Source organism: Pristiophorus japonicus, chromosome 7 (genome assembly GCF_044704955.1).
Source record: "Pristiophorus japonicus isolate sPriJap1 chromosome 7, sPriJap1.hap1, whole genome shotgun sequence".
Classification (NCBI taxonomy): Eukaryota; Metazoa; Chordata; class Chondrichthyes; family Pristiophoridae; genus Pristiophorus; species Pristiophorus japonicus.
The window spans coordinates 95,417,893-95,436,581 of NC_091983.1; the positions used below are offsets into that span (position 1 = coordinate 95,417,893).

The 18,689-nt window shown below is 44.3% G+C and overlaps 1 protein-coding gene across 1 annotated transcript in view; it reads left to right on the forward strand.

Annotated features, from left to right (window-relative positions):
• The window catches only part of LOC139266598 (uridine-cytidine kinase-like 1), a 117,922-nt gene that overhangs the window by 32,983 nt on the left and 66,250 nt on the right, over positions 1–18,689 (forward strand). The window contains exons 5-7 of the mRNA XM_070884194.1: positions 7,316–7,486; positions 16,281–16,352; positions 17,254–17,308. Of these exons, the coding sequence (XP_070740295.1) occupies positions 7,316–7,486; positions 16,281–16,352; positions 17,254–17,308 (298 nt within the window). The remainder of the gene's footprint in view (positions 1–7,315; positions 7,487–16,280; positions 16,353–17,253; positions 17,309–18,689) is intronic.

The following is an 18,689-nucleotide window of genomic DNA, read 5'->3' on the forward strand; positions in this document are numbered from 1 at the left end:
TTTGCCTGCTGTACCTGCATGCCAACTTTCAATGACTGATGTACTATGACATCCAGGTCTCATTGCACCTTCCCTTTTCCTATTCTGTCACCATTCAGATAATATTCTGCCTTCCTGTTTTTGCCACCAAAGAGGGTGACCTCACATTTATTTACATTATACTGCATCTGTCATGCATTTGCCCACTCACCAAACCTGTCCAAGTCACCCTGCAGCCTCTTAGCATCCTCCTCACAGCTCACATTGTCACCCAGCTTAGTGTCATCTGCAAACTTGGAGGTATTACATTCAATTCCTTCGTCCAAATCATTAATGTATATTGTAAATAGCTGTGGTCTCAGCACTGAACCTTGTGGTACCCCACTAGTCACTGCCTGCCATTCTGAAAAGGACCCGTTTATTCCTACACTCTGCTTCCTGTCTGCCAACGAGTTCTCTATCCACATCAATACATTACCCCAAATATCATGTGCTTTAATTTTGCGCACACTAATCTCTTGTGTGGGACCTTGTCAAAAGTCTTTTGAAAGTCCAAATACACCACATCCATTGGTTCTCCCTTGTCAACTCTGCAAGTTACATCCTCAATTATAGAAGATTTGTCAAGCATGATTTCCCTTTCATAAATCTGTGCTGACTTGGACCGATCCTGTCACTGTTTTCCAAATGCGCTGCTATTACATCTTTAATAATTGATTCCAACATTTTCCCCATTACTGATGTCAGGCTAACGTCAGAGGGGTGGGTGGTATGGTGGGGGGGGAGAGGGTGAGAGTGAGATTCTCGCCAAGGAGCTATTCGGGTCATATAGCCCCGCCGAGGAGGATGTCGTTGGGCGGGCCCCGCCGAAGAGGTTGTTGTCGGGCGGGGCCCCACCGAGGAGATATTGGGGCAGGCCCCGCCGAGGAGGCCCCACGGTCAGGGCAGCAGCAGTGAGGCGAGCGATGGCGAGGCCCGAGGTTGAGCAGCGGCAGGGCCCCGAGGTAGACTGGGTCGTCGGGTCCGGATTCCGGAACATTTTACAGATTCCAGAAGACCCTGCCACCGATCGTCCCAAAACACTCTGGATTCCGGAACTCCGGATTCTCGACACTGCACTTGTATTGCAATTTAATGCTACTTCCTTCTGTAATTACAGTTACAGAAAGCTTTTAACATAATAAGAAATGAACAGTTATGCAGCAAACTTGTCCCTTTTTGGTTGATGTCCATGTGGATTGTCTCCACATCCATCCCTCTTCAATCCAAAGCACATTAAGTTGTCTCTTAAATTGTTTTATGCTATTGGCTGTACTTGGTAACTTAGTCCAAATAGCTCTTTCCCTTTCGTGTGAAATATTCTGAATTCCCTATTTACACTTAATTTTTAAATTGTCCTGACTATTGAGCCTCCTGTCAGGATAAACAATTTAGTTGGTTCAAATTTATCATTTTCATCATTTTTTTTTTTAAAGCTTCTTTGATCTCATCAACAAACAACTTCCTAATCTTTCCTTAATTTAGATTCCTGAGACCAGCTAGCATCTTGGTTGTCCTAATATTCCTGGTATGGTCACCAGTACTGCATTCCAGATTGGGGCCCAGTCAGTGTCTTAATAATAGCAGCATCACTTTTTTGTTTTGGTTTGTTTTCAGTCTTTCTAGTAATACAATCTAGTACCTGCTTCGCTCTTTTTCATTGTAGTTGTACGCTGGGCCAATGGTTTCCATGATATTTTTCCGCAACGCCCAATCCTGACCAGTATGCTGCAGACTGCTATGCCTATCCCTTATTTTGGCTCCTTTGCTTTCATATTAATTTGACACCTCTCCAACTGTTTTGTAATTTTCTGATCCAGTTTTCTAATCTATTCAATTCCTTCGAATCTGTTTGCATTGTTTCTCACTACTTTCCCTGCCTATGCGTTTATCATCTGTGAACTTAATGATCTTGTTTCGATCCCTTTATCCAAGTTTTTTTTGTATAAATTGCAATTAACTGAGTTCCAAGAACTTTGATGCTCAACTCATTGACAACTTTTCAAGCTGGAACATAGGGCCCAAGTTTCGAGCCGCGCCTAGAACGGCGCAGTCCCGACCTGGACGCCCGTTTTTCGCGCCACAAAGTGCGCCTAAAAAAAACCCTCCAGATTCTCCACCTCCCTGCAGGTCTTCTGGCCCTCGGCGCAGCGCAGCACGAGCTGTAGGGGGCGGAGCCAGGTCCCTGCACTGAAAACAGTGCCGTGATCTCTGCACATGCGCGCTACAGTGGGCGCGCAAGTGCAGTAGCTCCAGGCACTCAAACTGTGTGGGAGGGGCCCGAAGCACACAGCCCCTAGCCCTGGCCGAATGGCCTCACTGGGGCTGCGTGAATAAGGCTCCTCCCATGGCCAGCTCCTGCTTCCTCCCGACCCGGCTCGACTCCCGCTTCCCCCCCCCACACTCGGACCCGACTCCTGCTTTTCCCCCCCCCCCCCCCGCCCCTGGACCTGACCCGACTCCCGCTTATTAAGGATGTCATAGCAGCGCATTGGGAAAGAGGTGACATGATAGGTCCAAGTCAGCATGGATTTGTGAAAGGGAAATCATGCTTGACAAATCTTCTGGAATTTTTTTGAGGATGTTTCCAGTAGAGTGGACAAGGGACAACCAGTTGATGTGGTATATTTGGACTTTCAGAAGGCTTTCGACAAGGTCCCACACAAGAGATTAATGTGCAAAGTTAAAGCACATGGGATTGGGGGTAGTGTGCTGACATGGATTGAGAACTGGTTGTCGGACAGGAAGCAAAGAGTAGGAGTAAATGGGTACTTTTCAGAATGGCAGGCAGTGACTAGTGGGGTACCGCAAGGTTCTGTGCTGGGGCCTCAGCTGTTTACACTGTACATTAATGATTTAGACGAGGGGATTAAATGCAGTATCTCCAAATTTGCGGATGACACTAAGTTGGGTGGCAGTGTGAGCTGCGAGGAGGCTGCAGAGTGACTTGGATAGGTTAGGTGAGTGGGCAAATGCATGGCAGATGAAGTATAATGTGGATAAATGTGAGGTTATCCACTTTGGTGGTAAAAACAGAGAGACAGACTATTATCTGAATGGTGACAGATTAGGAAAAGGGGAGGTGCAATGAGACCTGGGTGTCATGGTACATCAGTCATTGAAGGTTGGTATGCAGGTACAGCAGGCGGTTAAGAAAGCAAATGGCATGTTGGCCTTCATAGCGAGGGGATTTGAGTACAGGGTCGGGGAGGTGTTGCTACAGTTGTACAGGGCCTTGGTGAGGCCACACCTGGAGTATTGTGTACAGTTTTGGTCTCCTAACTTGAGAAAGGACATTCTTGCTATTGAGAGTGCAGCGAAGGTTCACCAGACTGTTTCCCGGGATGCTGGGACTGACCTATCAAGAAAGACTGGAGTTCAGAAGAATGAGAGGGGACCTCATAGAAATTCTGATGGGTTTAGACAGGTTAGATGCCGAAAGAATGTTCCCAATGTTGGGGAAGTCCAGAACCAGGGGTCACAGTCTAAGGATAAGGGGTAAGCCATTTAGGACCGAGATGAGGAGAAACTTCTTCACCCAGAGAGTGGTGAACCTGTGGAATTCTCTAGCACAGAAAGTTGTTGAGGCCAATTCACTAAATATATTCAAAAGGGAGTTAGATGAAGTCCTTACTACTAGGGGGATCAAGGGGTATGGCGAGAAAGCAGGAATGGGGTACTGAAGTTGCATGTTCAGCCATGAACTCATTGAATGGCGGTGCAGGCTAGAAGGGTCGAATGGCCTACTTCTGCACCTATTTTTCTATGTTTCTATGGGCCCAAGTTTCCACATGATTCGCGCCTGATTTTTAGGAACAACTGGTGGAGAACGGACTATTTTAGAAATCGCAATTCTCCACATTTTTTTTTCTGCAGTTCTAGTCAGGTAGAACAGTTCTAGTTTCGAACAGAATTTTTTTTCTTCAAAAGGGGGCGTGTCCGGCCACTGACACCTGATTTGAAAGTTTCCACAGTGAAAATGTACTCCAAACTAAAGTAAAATGGAGCCAGTGAAGATTTTTGTAGAACTGAAAAAACCTGTTCTACACATTAAAAAATCAGGCGCAGGTTACAAATTAGGCGTCCAGAACGAGGTGGGGGGAAGGGAACTCATTAAATTCGACAATAAATCCTTATTTATACTTCTACAAATAATTCCAACCTGAATAAACATTTATAAGCCAAGAAAAGATTAAATAAACCATCTTCCTACCTGTGTGAAAGTGCTTCAGCCAGGGAGAATTCTGCAGCCGTTCGTGCGCAGAGAGAGAGAGAGAGAGAGAGAGAGAGAGCGTCGGGTCGGGGAACAGGAGCGCGGGTCGGGGTGGGGGGGGAGCGGGTCTCGGGTCGGGGCGGGGGAGCGGGTGTCGGGTCGGGGGAGGAGCCCCAGTGAGGCCATTCAGCCAGGGCTAGGGGCTGCGTGCTTCGGGCCCCTCCCACACAGTTCGGCGCCTGGAGCTACTGCACTTGCGTGCCAACTGTAGCGCACATGTGCAGAGGTCCCAGCACTGTTTTCAGCGCCGGGACCTGGCTCCGCCCCCCCACAGCTCGTGCTGGCTGCGCCGAGGACCTGTAAATAGGTGCAAAATACCGAGGATTTTTTTAGGCGCGACAAACGGGCACCCAGCTCGGAGGGGCGCCCGTTTTTTTTCTTGTGGAAACTTGGGCCCTATGTTTCTATATCCATAGAAGCTTTTGCAGTCCATTTTAATGTTCCCTGCAAGCTTCCCCTCGTACTCTATTTTCCCTGCCCTAATCAAACCCTTTGTCCTCCTGCGGAGTTCCAAATTTCTCCCAGTCCCTGGGTTCACTGCTATTTCTGGCCAATTTGTATGCCATTTCCTTGGCTTTAATACTATCCCTGATTTCCCTTGATAGCCACAATTGAGCCACCTTCCCTTTTTTTTTACATCAGATAGGGATGTACAATTGTAGTTCATCCAGTGGTCTCTAAATGTCCGCCATTGTCCATCCACTGTCAACCCTTTAAGTATCATTCGCCAATCTATCCCTAGCCAATTCACGCCTCATATCTTCAAAGTTACCCTTCTTTAAGTTCTGGACCATGGTCTCTGAATTAACTGTTTCATTCTCCATCCTAATGTAGAATTCCACCATATTATGGTCACTCTTCCCCCAAGGGGCCTCGCACAACGAGATTGCTAATTAATCCTCTCTCATTACACAACACCCAGTCTAAGATGGCCTCCCCCTTAGTTGGTTCCTCAACATATTGACTGCACCCCTGCCTGCAGGCGGTGGCATAGCGTTTCTCGGGTTGGTACCAAGCTTATTCTTTCAAACATCTCTGGTAATGCACGTGCACTTGATGGGGGGTAGTAATGCGGTTGGCCCGACTTGGGCCTCCTCAGAGGCTGTCTGGGGATTTGAGCAGGAGTGGCAGTTGATTCTGTCAATGGGATCTGGGCGTGTTCCCTTATTGCAGCAGCTAACTCCAACATTCCCTCCCTCGTGTTCGCCAACAGTGTCTCAGCTACCTGTGACGTTCCCTCCCTCGTTCACCAACTGTGTGTCAACTACCTGCAACGTTCCCTCCCTCAAGTTCCCATACAGTGTTCCCATTTCTCGTGAGTGTTCCTTCTCCCGACAGTCCCGATACCTCATCACCCACCCCACTGATGGTGTCCAAGAGTGATCGTGTAAGGTCACTGCTCTCCGCACTCATTGCCATCATCTGAACTACATTTGTTAGATCCTGCACCTCAGGAGAGCGCTGTCGAGCTCTCCTTCCCCTCCTCACCCTGGGTGTGACTCGCTGCATACCACTGGGACCCATAACCTTGGACTGTGAGAAACCATGGATATGTCCCACCAACACTTGTATCACTCAGGAAAGGGCCTGGCACCTCAATGGGCAGCACCTGCACGTTCTCCAGAGTAAATACAACAGTGAGGGCTTCATCCGTCACCTCCCCCTCACCCGCATGCTCTTGGTCTGGAAGGTGGGATTGGAAGATGTTCTCCTCTTCAGGCTCGTCCCCATCTGAATCATCTTTTGCATTGCCTTCAGCCTCATCCGGGTTGGCCTCAAGTTCTGCAAAATATAACAGAACAGACAAATGGCTAACAGCAGAGGAAGGGGCAGGGTGGCATGAGTAGGCTCACAGCGCAGGCAGCAAGCTCATTTGAAGGACCACGATGAATGATAGCACATTGCATCAACTGAAGCGTAGCTGACGGAGACATCCCTATGAACCGAAGCATGGCTAGCCTGTGCAGTTAGCAAAGCCAGACTGTGGAATTTGCAGGACTTGCCCTCTCCCTCGAGTGTGGGCCCAGCTTGTGCAGTACTGATTGCTTTTCTCCAAGCAGGATCCATCAAAGCAGCGACCCTCTCTTCCAAGGGTGTCAGTGGATGCGGATTTGCCAGGCCTCTTCCTGTTCAAGTTCTTTCCCTTTTGTTGTGTGCCACCTTCCTCTGTAAAGATGAAAATATAACTTTTTAGAGAGGGTGTCTTTCTGCTGGGTAGAACATATACAGATGGTCACATTTACAATTGCAATTCCAGTGAATAAATAAAAATATTACTTACACTAACTCGTTGACCAAGGTCCTGCCACTTCTTTTTGCATTGGCCTCCAGACCTGGAAGTTGGTTCAAGAGTTGTTTCTTTTCTTTTGGTGAGACTTTTATGTGACCTCTGCTGGTGTCCAGCTCATGCCATCTGGCCTCAATTACAGTAACCAGTGCCTCCACTTCATCCTGTAAGAAATTCTTGGTCCTTGACCCGCGTTGCATCTTGTCGCAGCTCCGATTTTTGCAATGAGAATTAAAGTATTCATCCACAACTGGCTCTTTAAAAATGGCCACATGCAGACTGGGAGATGTACTGGGCATGCGCGCCCATAGCAATCACATCAAAAACTTTATTTTTTGCGCATGCGCAGAAGAGGGGGAGAGGGATCGTTTTTTTTTTCGGCGCAGACATTAGGCACCACCCCCGCCCCCCCCCGCCCGAAGCTAAAGAACAGGCTGCGTGTTGTCAATTTCAAAAAATAGAACGGGGAAACTTGCTAGTTTTTGGAGTAGTCGGGGCCAAAAAAAAGGGCGTAACTCTTGCAATACGCCAAAAAAACGTCATTGGGGGAAATTGAGCCCATAACATCTGTTTGTGTTTCCCTTGCCCATCATGGTTTTAAGAAACTTTAAATTATTCATGACCTCCCCGTTCCATATGTTGTCTTTTTCAAGCTGTCAATCAACCCAGAGGCTCTGATTTTATTACTTGTAATCATAAGTATGGTAATGGTTTAGTTGTGTTCTTTCTGTCACCAGGTCTTAAACAAGGAGGAACAAGAATTAGCTGCCAAAAATGAATACAACTTTGACCACCCTGATGCCTTTGATTTTGACCTAATTATTCATACATTGAGGAAGCTGAAAAAAGGGAAAAGCGTTAAGGTTCCAGTTTATGACTTCACCACACACAATCGAAGAAAGGATTGGGTATGCATAAGATTTTTGATTCTTTCTTTTACAAAAAAGCTTCAGTTTGGAATTATAGTGTACCTAGCTTTTAATACTGCATTTTGGCTAATTAGTGGAAGGAAACAAATACCCAGTTTTATTTTTAATTAAACCACAGTTGTATGGAGTTGCCCAGAAGGCTCAGTGAGTAAATGTGTGTAGTACTATATTCTCCAGAGTTTAGAAGAATGAGAGGTGATCGCATTGAAACATTCAAAATTCATACAGGGCTGGACGGGGTAGATGCAGGGAGGATGTCTCTCTCGACTGGGGCATCTAGAACCAGGGGGTCACTGTCTCAGAATAAAGGGTCGGCAATTTAGGACTGGGATGAGGAGAAATTTCTTCACTCGGAGGGTTGTGAATCTTTGGAATTCACTACGCCAGAGGGCTGTGAAAGCTCAGTCGTTGAGTATGTTCAAGACAGAGATTGATAGATTTTTGAATATTAAGGGAATAGAGGGAAATGGGGATAGTGCAGGAAAGTGGAATTGAGGTAGAAGATCAGCCATGATATTGAATGGCGGAGCAAGCTCGAGGGGCCAAATGGCCTACCCTTGCTCCTAATTCTTATGTTCTTATGTACTGAGCCATAAAAACCAAGAAAACTCTAATGCCTGGCCTATGCCAATCAGGTGATCTTGACATGAAAAAGGAAAAATCAGTTCCTATTTCTGGTTGACTTTTGGTGACTACTGCTGAAAAGAGTGGGTGTAAGGGTGAGCTCGGGCTCAGCTGCAATGCCCCCATGGTTAAGTAATAGCTTGCGTTTATATAGGGACTTTAATGATTTAGACGAGGGGATTAAATGTAATATCTCCAAATTTGCGGATTACACTAAGTTGGGTGGCAGTGTGAGCTGTGAGGAGGATGCTATGAGGCTGCAGAGTGACTTGGATAGATTAGGTGAGTGGGCAAATGCATGGCAGATGAAGTATAATGTGGATAAATGTGAGGTTATCCACTTTGGTGGTAAAAACAGAGAGACAGACTATTCTGAGTGGTGACAGATTAGGAAAAGGGGAGGTGCAACGAGACCTGGGTGTCATGGTACATCAGTCATTGAAGGTTGGCATGCAGGTATAGCAGGCGGTTAAGAAAGCAAATGGCATGTTGGCCTTCATAGCGAGAGGATTTGAGTACAGGGGCAGGGAGGTGTTACTACAGTTGTACAGGGCCTTGGTGAGGCCACACCTGGAGTATTGTGTACAGTTCTGGTCTCCTAACTTGAGGAAGGATATTCTTGCTATTGAGGGAGTGCAGCGAAGGTTCACCAGACTGATTCCCAGGATGGCGGGACTGACTTATCAAGAAAGACTGGATCAATTGGGCTTGTATTCACTGGAGTTCAGACGAATGAGAGGGAATCTCATAGAAACGTTTAAAATTCTGATGGGTTTAGGCAGGGTAGATGCAGGAAGAATGTTCCTAATGTTGAAGTCCAGAACCAGGGGTCACAGTCTAAGGATAAGGGGTAAGCCATTTAGGACCGAGATGATGAGAAACTTCTTCACCCAGAGATTGGTGAACCTGTGGAATTCTCTACCACAGAAAGTTGTTGAGGCCAATTCACTAAATATATTCAAAAAGGAGTTAGATGTAGTCCTTGCTACTCGGGGGATCAAGGGGTATGGCGAGAAAGCAGGAATGGGGTACTGAAGTTGCATGTTCAGCCATGAACTCATTGAATGGCGGTGCAGGCTCGAAGGGCCAAATGGCCTACTCCTGCACCTATTTTCTATGTTTCTATGTAAAACATCCCACAGTAATTTTCAGAGCAGGAAGAAAAAATAATAAAAATGTTGAAGTAGCGGGAAGAGATTTGGTGGGATGACTTGAAGCTTGTGCAAAGATGAGTTTCAAGACTTTTTTAAAAAAAGGTGGAGCATTTAGGGAGGGAATTCGAGAGAGTAGGGCTGAGGCAGATGAAGGCTGTGCCACCCATGGTGGGGCAGAGGAAGGGAGGAACACACAAAGCCAGTGTCTGAATTCCGAGGGGTACAAGAGGGAATGTAAGGTAGGAAGCAGTTGCAGCGATACTTTTGGGGCGAGGACATAGAGAGATTTAACGATGAAGATTTTAAATTCAATAGACTCAGAACTAATGTAGATACATGGACGATGAGCAAGCAGGACTTGGAGTCAGATAGGATGTGGGAGGTGAATTTATGGTGAGAAGATTATGGGAGGCTGGCAAGGAAGGCATTGGAGAAATTTAGTCTAGAGTGATAAAATCACGGATAAGGGTTTGAGATTCCGATCTGAGTCAAATAGGGCAACATGGTCTGGTTCAACCTGAGTAAATAACTGAGGTGTTGTGGCAAGGGAACAGAGATTGTTATGGACTGAAAATTATGGCTTCAATCTTGAGGTTTGTTTGGACTCTTGCATGACTTGTGTCAGACTGCCGAAAGGTGGTTATAGGATCAAGGGACTCGAGTGTTCGAGCTAGGTGTCATTAGCATACATCAGAATAACCTGCAAGCATACATTATTCAGGCTCACAGTTGAAGAATGGTCACTCGAGGAAGGTAACTCTCAACTGCTTTAATTTTGGTGGTGAATTTTAATCGTCTTAATTTTGCAACAACTCCCAAATTTTATAAAGATGCCCCTAGCTTGGGGAATAAAGCACATTTGAAATGCTTTAAATTTTTCCCCACTCTTCAAAATCAGAAGGATCAACATTTTTATTGTATTTTGATACCTTCAATTGATGAGGCTAGGATAAGCCATATCAAATTAAGGTTATGCTGAACCACTTCATTTGTGTTTGTTTAAACCATAACGATGAATTTAAGCCATCCGTAACACACACATTATATTAAAATAAAATATTAGGTGCTATGTATAGTAAAATAAAGTGACACTAACTTTCAGGTTTGTAAGTTGAGTATACTGAGGATTGCTGTTGCCTAATTACAAGTAGTCCTCCCATCATGGGTTCAGCTCTATTGAGAGAGGGGGATATGAAAAATTCAATAATGTTTTTTCAATAAATGTGTGTTTTTTTTTAATTTTTTTCCCCCGATGTAAGCTAGTACAAAACAATGATGAACAATAGCCTAACCATGAAAAAGGGGACTTGGAAGGTCAGAGTGATGCATACACTGATTGTTACAGAAATGCCATTGTAGCCAGGAAGACTATAGAAACATAGAAATTTACAGTGCGGAAGGAGGCCATTTTGGCCCATTGTGTCCGTGCCATCCAACAAAGAGCCACACGACCCTCGGTCAGCAGCCCTGAAGGTTACATATAAACCAATGAACAATGGCACACAGGTAAAGAGCATCCGGCCCAACCAGTCCGCCCTACACAACTGCGATATCCCGTGTATCGCAACATTTTACACTCCACTCTACCCGGAGCTATGTGATCTCCTGTGAGAGACAAAAAAACAGATTAAAAACCCAGGCCAATTGAGGGAAAAAAAATTGGGAAAATTCCTCCAACCCATCCAAGATTGAATCTAGTCCAGAAGACCACTCTGGCCGTATTAGATTCCCTGAAGTATTTACCATCGTATCTGCGTCAGCCAACAAGAGGTTATCCAATTTAATCCCACTTGCCAGCTCTAGGTCCATAACCCTGCAGGTTATGGCACTTCAAGTGCTCATCCAAGCACCTTTTTTAAATGTGGTGAAGGTTTCTGCCTCTACCACCTTTCCAGGCACTGAGTTCCAGACCCCCACAACCCTCTGAGTGGAGAAGCTTCCCCTCAAATCCCCTCTAAACCTTCCACCAACCACCTTAAACCTATGCCCCCTCATAATTGACCACTCCACCAAGGGAAATAGCCCCTTGCTATCCACTATATCCAGGACTCTCAAAATTGTATGCACCTCAATGAGGTCTCCCTTCAGCCTCCTCTGTTGCAAGGAGATCAAACCCAGCCTATCCAATCTGTCCTCATAACTAAGATTCTCCATTCCAGGCAGCATCCTCATAAATCTCCTCTGCACCCTCTCCAGTGCAATCATGTCCTTCCTATAATACGGCGACCAGAACTGCACATAGTATTGCAGCTGTGACCTAATCACAGTGCATTATACAATTTAAGCATAACCTCCCTGCTCTTGTATTCTATGCCTCGGCCAATAAAGGCAAGTATTCCGTATGCTTAAACACCTATCCGCCTGGCCTGTTACTTTCAGGGATCTGTGGACAAGCACTCCAAAGTCCCTTTGTTCATTTACACTTCTAAGTGGCCTACCGCTTAATGTGTATACCCTTTTCTTCTTAACCCTCCCAAAGTACATCACCTCTCTCTTCTCCGAATTAAATTCCATTTGCCACTGTGCTGCCCACCTGACCAATAGATTGATATCCTCCTGCAGTCCATGACTTTCCTCTTCATTATCAACTACACAGCCAATTTTAGTGTCATCTGAAAACTTCTCAATACTCCCATGTTCAAATCTAGATCATTGATGTATAACACAAAAAGCAAGGGACCCAGTACTGAGCCCTGTGGAAACCCACTGGAAACATCCTTTCAGTCACAAGAACATTCATCGACAATTACCCTTTGCTTCCTATCTCTGAGCCAATTTTGGATCCAACTTGCCACTTTGCCCTGGATCGCATGAGCTTTTACCTTCGTGACCAGTCTTCCATTGGGACCTTATCAAAAGCTTTGCTAAAGTCCATATACACTATCATACACACTACATCGTACGCACTACCCTCATCAACCCTCCTTGTTACCTCTCAAAATTGAATCAGGTTAGTCAAACACTATCTTCCCTTACCAAATCCGCAAGATCCTACAAATCCTCTGGGTGGACAGGCACACCAACATCAGCATCCTCGTCCAAGCTAACATCCTAGCATTGAAGCACTGACCACACTCGATCAGCTCCGCTGGGCAGGCTATATAGTTCGCATGTCAGACACAAGACTCCCAAAGCAAGTGCTTTATGCGGAGCTCCTTCATGGCAAACGAGCCAAAGGTGGGCAGTGGAAACGTTACAAGGACACCCTCAAAGCCTCCCTGATAAAATGCGACATCCCCACTGACACCTGGGAGTCCCTGGCCAAAGACCACCCTAAGTGGAGAAGGTACATCCGGGAGGGCACTGAGCATTTCGAGTCTCAACGCCGAGAGCGTGCAGAAACCAAGCGTAAGGAGCGTGTGGCAAACCAGTTCCACCCACCCCTTCCCTTAATGACTATCTGTCCCACCTGTGGCTGTCGTATTGGACTGTTCAGCCACCAAAGAACTCACTTCAGGAGTGGAAGCAAGTCTTCCTCGATTCCGAGGGACTGCCTATGATGATGATCCCTTAACAAATCCGTACTGACTGTCCCTAATTAATCCTTGCCTTTCTAAATGTAGATTTATCCTAATTTTCCCACCACTGAGGTTAGGCTGACAGGCCTGTAATTACACGACCTATCCCTTTCTCCCTTCTTAAACAAGGGTACCACATTAGCAATCCTCTGGCATCATGCCTGAATCCAAAGAGGACTGGAAAATGATGGTCAAGGCCTCTGCTATTTCCTCTTGCTTCACTCAACAGCTTTTGATGCATTTCATCCGGGCCTGGGGACTTTCAAAACTGCTAAACCCCTTAATATTCTTTCTCTCTTTCTTTCTCTCTTTCTTTCTCTCTTTCTTTCTCTTTCTTTCTTTCTTTCTTTCTTTCTTTCTTTCTTTCTTTCTTTCTTTCTTTCTTTCTTTCTTTCTTTCTTTCTTTCTTTCTTTCTTTCTTTCTTTCTTTCTTTCTTTCTTTCTTTCTTTCTTTCTTTCTTTCTTTCTTTCTTTCTTTCTTTCTTTCTTTCTTTCTTTCTTTCTCTCTTTCTTTCTCTCTTTCTTTCTCTCTTTCTTTCTCGATTGCAGTATCTGCATTGCCCCTTTCCTTTGTGAAAACAGACGCAAAGTATTCATTAAGAACCATATGCACATCTTCCACCTCCACACAAAGATTACCCTCATGGTCTCTAATAGGCCCTACCCTTTAGTTATCCTCTTGCTCTTAATATATTTATAGAACATCTTTGGGTTTTCCTTGATTATACTTGCCAAGAATTTTTCATGCTCTTAGCATGCCTAATCTTTTTAATTTTATCTCTGAACTTTCTACATTCCTCCAGAGATTCTACAGTATATGACATAAACTACCCTTTTTTACTTTATGCTCCCCTGTAAATCCCTAGCCATCCAGGGGGCTCCAGAATAGTTATTCCCATCCTTTTTCTTTAAGGGCATGTGTTTGGCCTGAGCCCTCCGTACCTCCTCCTTTTAATACCTCCCACTGTTCCGACACTGATTTACCTTCAAATAGCTGTTTCCAGTCCACTGTGGCCAAATCACTTCTCAACTTAGCAAAGTTAGCTTTTCCCCAATTTGGGACTTTTATTCCTGGTCTATCCTTGTTCTTATCCATAACTACCTTGAATCTGACTGAATTATGGTCACTGGCACCCAAGTGCTCTCCCACTGATGCCCCTTCCACCTGCCCAACTTCATTCCCCAAAACTAAATCCAGAACCACCCCCTCCCATGTTGGGCTTGTTACATACTGACTAAAAAAGTTCTCTTGAATGCATTTTAGGAATTACGTACCCTTCACACTATATTTGTTCCAATCAATATTAGGATAGTTGAAATCCCCCTATTACTGTCCTATGGTTTTTGGACTTCACAGAAATTTGCCTACATATTTGCTCTTCTATCTCCCTCCCACTGTTTGGGGGTCTGAAGTACACACACCCAGTAGTGTGATCGCGCCTTTTTTATTTTTCAGTACCCCGCTCCCCTCTGTCCTGTCTAAAAATCCTGTAATCAGGAATATTGAGCTGCCAAACCTCTTTCAGCCATGTCTCTCTAATGGCTACAATGTCATACTCCCAAGTGTCTACCTGTGCTCTCGGCTCATCCGCCTTGTTCACTATACTCCTTGCATTGAAGTATAAATCATTTAGCACAGGAAGACCTCCTTGAATACTCTTGTTTCCTCTGTCTTACTGATTTTAACTTTCTACATTCTTGCTTTCCAATTTCAGCTTTACTTCCTTCCCTTTTGAATTTGTTCTCTGGTTCCCAGCCCCCTGCCAAGTGTCAATTGCTCATATAAAACATATTCTGCTAAGTAGTAGAACAGGCAGGTTGAACCCTCCAAATCACATTTACTTAATCAAGTTGCCCAAAAATATACTCCCTACCATTGTCCTCGGCACTACTGCAACTACCATCCATATTGATCCTTTGCAGTAGTGCAATCTTATTCTGCACCATCAGAAGGAAACTGATCAAAGCTCAAATGAAGTGTTAATTTATTTCCTCACTGTGTTTACATGATGGTTACATTTTTTGGGAGCCTGGTGCTTCCCTGCAATAAGAGTGTATTGTGGGCCTCTACAAATGATTGAGGAATAAGTGTTGTGGCTAACTGTTGGTTATCATAGGAAGTCTCTTGGGATTGAGGTGGCCTTGTACCTTCATGCACTGGTTCCTGAGATGGTCCTGCTACTCCGTCGGCCACATCCATTACTATGGTGTAATTGGGTGCGGAGGAAACGGGATGAATGAGAGAACAGTCTCAACAGTGCCCATTGCAGTCATGGCCTTGCTGATGAGCATTTAATTAACAAGTATATGTGTGGGAGGGGGCCTGAAGCAGCAATGAAGTCTGTACATCTGTGTCATTACTCTGTCCATTTGATGTTCTGGCATGTTGAAACCAGAAAAGAGAACATGTTGTAGATTGGAGCCCGAGTATTCTGGAGCGAGTGCTTGCCCTGCAGTGCCAAACAGGGCAGCCCGTGCACCCAGCTAGTGCACATTTCTCACCTCCAGTTCTGTCATATGTAAAATGGGAGTTTGATTCCTATGATACTTCAACAGAGACTGCTGGCTGAAATTTTTTCTCTGGTTTGTAGTGGCTATTTCTCCAAGTGGCTGCTGCAGCATTATAGAGAGCACATTTAGTGCTGAAATTTTGTCTCCCTGCATGCAAACTTATATAGTTAGCCCACCATATAGTCAGAAGCTCATTATAAATACTCAGTGGGCGCTTCTATGCACAGTAGAGTGGATAAATGTCCCACTGCACACTGTTACTGCCCTGGAGTGGGGGGCGAAATGGCTTAAAGTCTCTGGCAACTTAACTGATGTGATCAAGCTCTCTGGTGGCATCATTGGATGTATGCGTGGATCTTTGCCTGGGCATTATGTTGCAAGACTGACTACCAACCAGATGACTGAACAAGGCAAGAGATCTGAATCATGACTAGTGTGAGATCGTCTAGGTTTCGAAGTTGTTGTTTTTGTATCTTCACACTAATCTTCAAATGAAGAGCTTGAAGTACTGGAAAGATTTGCATGAATGTGAATGCTGCATCCATAACCATCTTTATACCAGCCAATAGGGTAGTTGGTCCTATATAGTGGTCCTATATACAATTTTAAAAATTGTATGCTTACAAGTTTAGTGAAATGGGTGCTTACCCTATAATCGGTAAAACCATCAACACCGAGGGTAGTTTTGTGTTATGTATTCATGTTCAATGGAAACTGAAGAAAATAATTTTGTGCAAGGAAGACCCTTGTGGCCAACCAACCAAGCAGATGTTCTTGTTTGTCATTTTGCATTAGATTTGATTCTAAGTCAGAGATCCTGCCCCATGGCATTCCAGTGCTTACCAGCCATTTATTTTTTTTAAACGGTATGTCGGCATTAGATGTATGGTAGTTTTGAACATAATCTATAATGTTGCAATATGCTAACTTTGCATGTTGGTGATTTATCTTTTGTTTGTTTTACAGAAAATTGTGTATGGAGCAAATGTTGTGATCTTTGAAGGAATTCTTGCATTTGCCAACAAGGAACTTCTAAAGGTACACAAATATTTTTTGTTACATTTGAACAACAACTGTTTAACTGTGTCCAATTCGGAGTGGGAGCAAGTTGGATTTAATGGGGCCAAGTTTCAGCCTGAGTTCCTGTTTTTTTTTTGAGCAACTGGTTTAGAATGGAGTATCTTAGAAATTGCAATTCTCGGCGTTTAGTTTGCTCCAGTTCTAGTCAGTTAGAACAGTTTCAGTTTGGAACAGATTTTTTTTTTCAAAAGGGGCCGTGTCCAGCTACTTATGCCCGTTTTGAAAGTTTAGGCAGTGAAAACTTACTCCAAACTAACTTAGAATGGAGTAAGTGTAGATTTTTGTACACTCAGAAAAACCTTGCCTACACTTAGAAAATCAGGCGTAGGTTACAAATCAGGCGTAGGGAAGGTGGGGGAGAAAGGGAAGCTTACAAACATTAAACACTTCAGTTTTATAAATAAAGAGCCATCAATAATAAATAATAAATGATAAATACAACAATAAATCAACCAATAAATTAAATCAAAAAAAATTAATGAAAAATTAAAAAAACAAAAAATAAAACATATTTTCTACTTGCCGACTGCAGCACCGGAAGCCCTCCAACAGTGTGCTTGGACGACCCCACCCCCCAGTGTGTCTCTGTCATTGTCTGTCTGTCTCTCTCCCTGTCTGTGTTTCTGGAGGGAGTCGAGGACGAGGACGTGAAGGGAGGGAGCGAGCTGGACGTGGGAGGTGCAGCCTGATCCACGCTGCTGCAGTGAGGCAATTCGGCCAGGGCTCGGAGTAGCGTGCTTGGGCCCCTTCCACAGTTTTGGGCATCTGGAGCTACTGCACATGCGCGCCCACTGTAGCGTGCCTGTGCAGAGGTCCCGGCACTGCTTTGAGCGCAGGGACCTGGCTCCGCCCCCCACAGCTTGTGCTGCGCCGCGTCCAGCTCCAGAGGACCTGCAGGGAGCTGGAGAATCGAAGTATTTTTTCGGGCGCGAAAAACGGGCGTCCAGGTCGGAGCTACGCTGTTCTAGGCGCGGCCCGAAACTTGGGCCCATTAATACATCTTTTTAAAAGTTGTCTGGAACATAATGCAATTAATTCCTTAAGCAGAGATGTAATACTTGATGGAGAACTGTTCAATAAAGAATTTATTCCATATGAGGAAGACGTCGTAATTGCTGACAGATTAGGAATTATGTAAATCCGTATTTCAGAAATATATTAGTTTTCAACATAAAATAAATTTCTGCTGAGCTGCATGTCATCCCACTTAACTAATTAAGGGCTTTTTTCCTTCAAAATCTCATTAATTCAAAACAAAGGTTTAAAATAAAACAAAATGAATGTAATCACTATCAAAGCTTATTGCTTTTTCAGTCTGTACAGGAGCTGAATTTTAATTTTTTTTTAAGTAGTCTGCAGTCTATTTTCTTTGTCAGAGTTGAAACTTGGTTCTATCTTTGTGACTTACTGGTGGAATATGATCTGATACTTCCCAAGAACATTGTAAATTGTATTCTTTATCCTCACCTGAGAATTGTTGTGATGATAACCAAAGAATTGATAAGGAAGGTGGACAACAACTGCTATTATGGGTAATAAAATACATTGAATCATTTTCAAATGAAATACAATGTTAATGAGAAAGTGAAATCATTTGCATGTACATTTTATAATAGATATCAAGAATAAAAAAACATACAGAAACATGGGTGCTACCCAGTGTGTATACTAGATTAACATAAATAGTGGGTGCTTTAGCTGAAATATACAGGTACGATGTCTAAAATCCGGAGTTCAGGAATGTTCCGGACACTGGGCTGATCCGTGGTGGGGTCAGGAAATGTTCCGAAATCCGGACTTTTAGCCCATAGGCTTCAATTTTTCTAATAAGCTTACTATGGTACTTTATCAAACTCCTTTTGAAAGTTCATATACACATCAACTGTACTGCCTTCACCCACCCTCTCTGTTACCACATCTAAATACTCAATCATGTTAATCAAACATGATTTTCTCTTAACATATCCATGCTGGTTCTCATATTTATTAGTCCATACGTGTCCAAGCAAAAGAGGAAATAGCAGAGGCCTTGACCATCATTTTCCAGTCCTCTTTGGATTCAGGCATGGTGCCAGAGGACTGCTAATATGGTACACTTTAAGAAGGGAGAATGGGATAGGCTGAGTAATTACAGGCCACTCAGCCTAACCTCTATGATGGGAAAATTACTGGAAAAAATTCTGATGGACAGGATAAAACTTAATTTAGAAAGACATGGATTTGTTAAGGGAAGGTTGTGTCTGACTTGATTGAATTTTTTGAGGAGGTAATCAGGTGGGTCGATGAGGGTAGTGC